The sequence below is a fragment of the Pollachius pollachius genome, assembly GCF_949987615.1.
Source record: "Pollachius pollachius genome assembly, chromosome: 19".
NCBI classification, from domain to species: domain Eukaryota; kingdom Metazoa; phylum Chordata; class Actinopteri; order Gadiformes; family Gadidae; genus Pollachius; species Pollachius pollachius.
In genome coordinates this window covers 20,360,071-20,368,018 of record NC_136952.1, presented here as the reverse complement: position 1 = coordinate 20,368,018, position 7,948 = coordinate 20,360,071, and the positions used below count along the sequence as shown (strand labels likewise).

Genomic DNA, 7,948 nt, shown 5'->3' with positions numbered 1-7,948 from the left:
TAATTCAAAATGAAGGGCATGTTGGGATTTATCGGGAAAGCCTGGGTTTAACATTTGACAATATTTCCTTCTATAAGCATTACTAAGAGTGATTATAATTATTAACAGTTATTTATTTTATCATTGGTAGAAACATCAAACAAACATTAATTCTTCCCATATACAGGTGTATCTCCGAGTCATTTTAGACATGCTAACAAAAATCACTTTTCTGATCGTGCTGTATGCAATTTAAATATCTCTAAATACTAATTAGGAAATCTATAACATTTCTCTGAGGTTAAGATAAGACTTTCTAGCATTTTCTGCATGCAGAATACATTTGTACTTTTCTCACGTCTGCTAATAAAAATGCCACTGCATCTATTTACAATATCCACCTCTTGTCTAGTTTCATGCGTGTGTTCTCCTGTGTCTTTATGTCTCTGTTATAGTTAGCATAGCCTGACACACTTCAACTGGGACTGCTACTTTGATTATCTGTAGGCCTGAATTAAAGTGCATGTGTTGGTTATATGTGTAATATGTGTTATATATGTAATGTGTTATATGGGGGATATGTATGGAAGTAAATCTGTGCCATCGGACTTTGAAAATAAAAAGCCATTGAATTCTAAGCACTGAATATTTCTGCATTGAAATAACGTATCTGGATTATTTGGCTCTGAATTGAACTCTTAACATTTAAAAAATAAATAATTTTCAGCTTTATTTTTTAATGTTAAAAATTGAAAATCAAATATTCAAAGTTAAATATTGGTATAATATTGCAATCCCGTATACCACAATGCAATGCGGTCGTGTTTTTTCAGAGGAGAAGAAGCTAACCGCGAAAACGAATACATTTAATGATGGAGTCTCCGGCTTTCGTTTAGAAATGTCAACAATTTATTTGGGATTCAAAATAGAAAATTTAACATTCTAAATCAATAAAAAAAAACTTGATCAAGGAAATGTAACAATTCAACATCAATACAACCTCCAGTTTTCGTCGTGGGTGCCCGGTTTGTTTACTTGATGTTGGCGCATCTGTCTGCGTCACACAAATACCCGGCGCATTTACTGACGCAAATAACGTTTAGAAATGTTCAGCGTAGTGTCCGAATTCTCGTTTGTTCGTTCCCTATATAGTGCACTATATCATGAACACTACATAGGGAATAGTGAATGAGTGAATAGGGAACGATTTCGAACACATAGGTAGAACACTAATGTCTTACGGCGGCGTCTAGAACGTCATCACAGGCGGCCATCTTACCACAGGCAAGCTTTCTGGTGGAATCTGTGGTCAGTCATTGATCTGCAGAAACGCTAATACTCTTATCTCGCTGAAATCTTGACGGATTTGCAAATGGTTTGGTTTCTTACAAATGTTATTAACATGGTTATAATCTTAGAACCTAACATAATTATTCATAAGTATGCAGTGTCATAACTACATCTCTGACGTTTATAACAAACCAAACCGTTTGAAAATCGGTTGAAAATTTAGCAAGTTATGGTTATTTAAAAAGTATATGTACCACTACCAACACACTGTTATGGGTGAGCAGCTGACTGCGGCAAGATGGCCGCCAGTGCGGACGTTGACTCCATTGGCCAGCAGCGCGGACGAGACATCTATGGTTAAACTGTTCTCTGCGACCCATCGAAAAGTGTGACACCAGAGGGCGTTGTTGCACATTTTCTGCAACATGCACGAGTTTGAACCGTAGACAGGCATGAAGTCGTTCGAGTGCGGAAACATGCACGAGCTTAAAACTTAACGTTTGTATCGTCATCGATCTCTCCGATTGGGGGTATTCGTTTTGGGACACTGGGCGCACGTTAAGTGGTTGGAGCAACACGGTTGATATGCCTCTGTGGTGGTAGGCCTATAACAAGAGCGCTCAGCGCAACGAGCGCGCAGAGCCAACACTATTCCGCACCGAGTGACATGATACAGATATGAGGATGACAAATGAAAAGCAGGTTGCTGTCGGGCGCTTCTTCCCGAGGCACGCCGTGCTTCCACTGGAACTACAAGCTGCTGCCGCTTCAGTTACCCAATACTGTCGGCTCTGCTCTCGTTCCACAGTGGGCAGCGGGCTTCAGATCGCCCCAGCATCACACCAAACGTAGGCAAAGGGACCTCGGATCGCCCCAAATTGGTGCCCTAATAAATTGGGCTCCTTAACCCACTACAATTACCCTTAGGCTGCATGCAAATCCAGCCAAGTCACTGCAATCACACACACGCTTCAAATACAGGCATTAGTTCATAGTTTATTTCATACTGCAGTGAAAAAACAAAAACGGTGTGCATTATAACAAAAACATAAATAAAAGATAAGACCCCCCCCCCCCACACACACACACACACAAACACCTTGATATTAAATGTGATTAATAAATACATTTTATTTTAATTATATAGGTATTTTACAGACCGATACAATATATAGGGCGTTTGGTAAGGTCCACCACCGTTGCTTCTCTCCCAAAAAAGGCTTCAGTCAGTGTTTAATGACGTTGATTTACCTTTCAGCATTTCCAATTATAGGCTACTGTGTAAAATGCTGTTCATAATTAACGTTTACATCAACAGAGAAAGAACCAGCGAGTGACCCTCTTATTCCCGCTCTCCTTGCTTGACGGGTGGATTGCTCTTCCTTGGGTTCCCGGATGTTAACACTGAATTTCATACATTGAATTTTGCAGGTAACTTTGGCACGTTGAAAATATTTAAGTAGAATTTTTAGCGTTGAATATTTGATTTTGAATTTTTTAAAGAGTTATATTCAGAGGCAAAAAATCCAGATAAATTATTTCAATGCATAAATATTCAGTGCTTAGAATTCAATCAACTTTTATTTTCAAAATCCGATGGCACAGATTTACTTCCATAAATATGGGTTATATGGGGTATTTATGGAATATGTGTGATGTGTTATAAGTGTTTTATATGCAGTATGAGTTATCTGTGTAATATTTTATATGGGTAATACACATTACCCATGTGTAATATCGGGTAATATACGTTACATATAATCCTTGTTATATTTGTGGAACAGGATTGTGTTTGTGGAGTGTGTGTGGATGATGGCTGATTGAAGCAGCCTCACCTGGCCGAGTCTGATTGGACTTGGGGCTGACTGAGGCTGCACAGTTGTTGCACATTAAGTGATCAGTGTGCACAGGTTAAACCAGCCATCTCCACAGACACTCTGGGAGATATCCTACATCAACATGGAGCACTATCTTCATGTACCATTTTTGCAGCTTTTCTACAATGAACCTTCAACACCACTAGCCTGCATCCTTTGTTTGGAGGCGTCTAGCCAAAGTCCCCTAGGTGGAGTGTAGCATTGGAATTAATGCTGTGTTATTATGTTATTAATCACATAACTACATACAGATTATACATAACACAAATAACATGTGTAAATGGAGTATATGGGGTATATGTGTAATTGGCGTTATCTGTGCTGAGACATGGGCTCTTTCCCCCTATCGGCGACTTGCTATGTGGTTTTCTCAAGAAAAGAAAAGGCCAAAGAACAGAACTTTCTTGTCTTCAAATTGAAGCCAGCATGCTAAATCAAAGGTGCTGTGGGTACGATTTGAGAGTTCTCAAGAGAGAGCAAGATTTAAAAACGAAAGAAACCAAAGAACCAAAATGTCCTCACCCTTTCTTCTCCTCCCTTCCTACGTTACTACGCCATTGAGAAGTGTTATCTTTCACACCTGTGATTGACAGGACAGATGCATTCTCCAAACCAAGAGATACCCTAATTGGTCAGAAATTAGCTAAGGCTCATACAGATGCAACTCACAACAGAAACTCTCAAAGATCACTAAAATGGCTAGGCCATTTCTAAAATGTCATATTACACTAAAATAGAAGCCTTACCTACAGAACCTTTTAGCCCGCACCGATACGTCTCAAAGTTTGATCAAAGTTACCTTTGGCTGAGTGGTACAAGCCTGGCGCGCCTCCTCAGTTTAACCGAATAACAAACAACAGAACCGTTAAATTGGATCGTTCTTACGGAATCCGACCGCTTGTCTCTGCTGAAACTGAAGCTTGTTCTTCTGATTTTTACTCCACTGGCACATCAGGATGTCGCGGAAGGTGTTGCGGAACTCCTTGTTGCACAGGGCGTAACACATGGGGTTGACGGTGCTGTTCACGTAGCACAGCCAGTAGCCCAGGGCCCACAGCGTCTCAGGGATGCAGTCCTGGCAGAAGGTGTTGACCAGCACCATGATGTTGTACGGAGTCCAGGTGATGATGAAGGCAAACAGGATGGCACTCAGCGTCTGAGCAGCTTTCTTCTCGTTCACCTTCTTATCGCTCTTGCGCTTGACGATCTGCGTCTTTGGCTTGGAGACAAGTTGCTTTGCATTCATGGCTTCTTTCATACCGATACCTGGTGGATATTCAGCATTCGATTTTTCTTTCACTTCCCTTGGCTGTCCATAGTTAACTCCATCTAGAGAGAGAGACAGAGAAGGAAATATAATTTGCTCAATTAAATAAATAGATCCTCATGCAAAATTCATTACGATTCATATTACTATGATGTTCAACCTTTGGATGGTGCCGATGGTCCCTGTTTGGGGCCAAGGTCGGTTTCTGTCCGACCTTGGCCCCCATCATCTCTTGAGCCTTGCAAAAAAGCATCTGCAACCAAGGAGTAAACGGCTTCAGTGTTTCCCTTTGCTTCCTCCTCCTCCGAGTCTGTCTTGTTGTCTTCGTTGTTACAGCCCTCACTGCTGCTGCCCTCGGTCTCACCAACAGTCGTGGTACTAGACCTCTTTGAGGACTGACAAGAAGACAGCATTAATGAGAACCAAAAGTTGAATCTCCTCCTGTGGCTCTTTCCGGCATACTTGCGTTTCCTGGCAGCGGCCTCCTGGCTCAGCTCATTGCCGCTGCAGTGCTGAATGTTGTTTATCTGATTGAGAGAGTCTGAGGTTTCATGCTGCCCACTGCGCCCACTCATCTGACCAGAGCCACGGGTGCTGTCGTCTGCTTGGGGCTGGCTCATGCCTGAACCAGACCCACCGAGGACTGCAAGGTTCTTCGCTCGGTTCTCAGTTTCCTGGTATATCTTCCAGAAGAGGACGGACATGATGGTCACGGGTAGGTAGAAGGCTGCGATGGCCGTGCAGAACGTGATGATGGGCTCTGTGAGGAACTGGACGTAGCACTGGTTGGGCAGGACAGTACGCTCCCCGACGAGGTACTGCCAGAACAAGATGGCTGGAGCCCAGAGGATGAAGGAGATAGACCAGGCTAACCCGATCATGATCATGGCGCGCTTGGTGGTCCTCTTGGCCCGGTAGGTCAGTGGCCTGGTCACTGAAAAGAACCTGAGATCAACAAGATTAAGACAAGGCTTGTTTACTAAATTGGCGTGTACTGCCCTTCTTAAGGAGATTTCCTTAAAGGTTAGTGATTGTTTTCTCTGACAGGAACCTCTTTAGTGGCACAGTTTAATTTTGTTTGTCATTGCATACATTTTACAATATACATGCAATATTGTTTTCTACCTAAACAAATAGTAAAATAGTGTTAAAGTACAATGGACCATGTTTACATGCAAGTGAATCCAAAGAGAACGGGGAGGAAAATGTGTGCACCTATCAAAGCTGATGGCCAGCAGGTTCATGACCGAGGCATTACTGGCCACATAGTCGATGGCCAGCCACAGGTCACAGACCACCGGCCCCAGGGCCCACTGGTCCATGATGATGTAGGTGGTGTACAGGTTCATGGACAGCGTGCCGATGGTCAGGTCGGCGAACGCCAAACTCAGCAGGTAGTAGTTGTTCACCGTCTTCAAGGCCTTGTTGATCTTGAAGGAGACCAAGACCAGGATGTTCCCGATTACGGTGACCAGCGACAGGCAGCCTGTGAGGAAGACGATGACGATCACCTGGAGGAGAGGGATACATCTCATTTGTGGAACAGCAGTGGATGCTTTTTTTTTTATATATGCTGCTGACATCAGAATAACAAGATCTCGTGAGGAGGACAAAGTACCGGAGATGGGTTGTCGGTGCTGCTTAGACATGTTAGCCTAGCAACAGAGTTAACAAATGATTAATGTTTTGCTGGGGTACGTGGAAGATGATGAAAATGTCACAGCAGTCCTCTCTTCATATTTTGTTCCACTGGTAGTAACGAGGGAACTCTCAGACTAGCTTGTCAGACTCTGTCAGCTATGGTTAGCGGTGGGTTCCTGCAGGACAGAACCACAAGAATAGGAGGCTAACAGCAAAGCTATGGTTAGCATTGGGTACGTGCAGGACAGAAGCCCTAGAATAGGGGGCTAACTGCTACGGTTAGCGGTGGTTACCTGCAGGACAGAACAGCTAGAATAGGAGGCTAACAGCTGCGGTTAGCGGTGGTTACCTGCAGGACAGAACAGCTAGAATAGGAGGCTAACAGCTGCGGTTAGCGGTGGATTCCTACAGGACAGAACAGCTAGAATAGGGGGTTAACAGCGGCGGTTAGCTGTGGGTTCCTACAGGACAGAAGCCCTAGAATAGGAGGCTAACCGCTGCGGTTAGCGGACGGTACCTGCAGGACAGTGTGCCCCCCTATGGTGCCGTACTCTGCAGCCCCATATGTTGGCGTCTTGTTGACCTGGGAATGGTTCGAGTCCCCTCCCTGGCCCAGAGTAGAGCTGCCGTTGCCCTGTTCCCATCCACGGGCGATGTTGAGTACCTCGGAGGTCTCATGGGAGGACTCTCCTAGAATTGGAATACAACAAATGTTCAAATACACAATTCAATGCATTAAATTAAATCAAATAATAATTACATGGAAAATCACATGCAGCACATGTAGGTAATTGTGGAGGATCTAAGACTAAGCCAATAAACGGCTTTTGATATCGGGATGCTCCGAGTTATAGACCTATAGAAAACAACCTTCTGACTTCACTAGCCAACAAAGTGTTGTTTTTAATACTCCATATTTAGGGGTCGGAACCCTATTGTATTCCTTTGTATTGTATAATTGTATAGTATTGTATAAATTGGCAGGCTTGTAGAACACGTAAAATTAGATAGGGATGCAAAGGATGGGGCAGAATTAACCATAGGCGGCTCTATAATAAGCACTTGAAGTGCAACAATCACTTCAAATCATTAAGACTTAATTAAGTGACCACAACTTGACCAATGTATCAGATGACTTTGGGACTATATGGTGTTGCATTCATAGCAATAAGCCCAAAAATGGCATTTTTGATTAACATTTGAAAGTGAAATGTATTCATATCGCTGATGTTTCAACGAGTACAACGTTGCGTCAAAAACAGGTAGGCTCGGGTATACTATCGAATCAAAAGGATTGATTCGATAGTATACCCATGCCAAATTTCAAGCCTTTATCTGAAAATAAAACTTTGTTTGAAGTTGCCTTTCTGAACCGTGGCCTCTCTCTCAAGCGCAGGCTGGGCCTTAAAGAGGAATACACCGCTTTAAGTAATTTCCCAAACGTCTACAGCAGGGGTCAGCAACCTTTTCAACATGCAGTGCCAGTTTGACATTTTCTCGTTAATGAGTGTGCCTTAAGCAACAATATATTAAAAATTAAGATGAATTATGACACAGCGACCGAAGACATTTCCAGAAGACCTGGAATTGTACTATTTCCATATAGTCCACAATCATGCATCAACATTTTAAATGTTTTTTGGGTTGTTATATTTGCAACATGGGCTTACAAATTATAACTACATATCAGAAACATTCAGAAACTCATTCAAAAAACATATTTGCACTGTGAGAAATGTAAAAAATGAGAATATATGAGAATGTTGGAACAATCACATCAATATCTTTACGACATGTACAGCTTTGCAAAACCATGTGAAGGCGATGCATACAGGCCACTTGCAACAATATTTTAAATATTTTCTTCTCTATTACTCACAACATAGGTTAAAAA

The 7,948-nt window shown here is 42.5% G+C and overlaps 1 protein-coding gene across 1 annotated transcript; it reads right to left on the bottom strand.

Annotated features, from left to right (window-relative positions):
• Nucleotides 1-4,011: 4,011 nt before the first annotated feature.
• chrm3b (cholinergic receptor, muscarinic 3b) lies at nucleotides 4,012-5,948 on the bottom strand (the record flags this gene model as incomplete). The annotated part of the gene is made up of 3 exons (XM_079757383.1): nucleotides 4,012-4,475; nucleotides 4,628-5,358; nucleotides 5,629-5,948. The coding sequence occupies 3 exons, from the start codon at nucleotides 5,946-5,948 to the stop codon at nucleotides 4,012-4,014; spliced, it is 1,515 nt and encodes a 504-aa protein (XP_079613509.1).
• Between the last annotated feature and the right edge of the window lie 2,000 nt (nucleotides 5,949-7,948).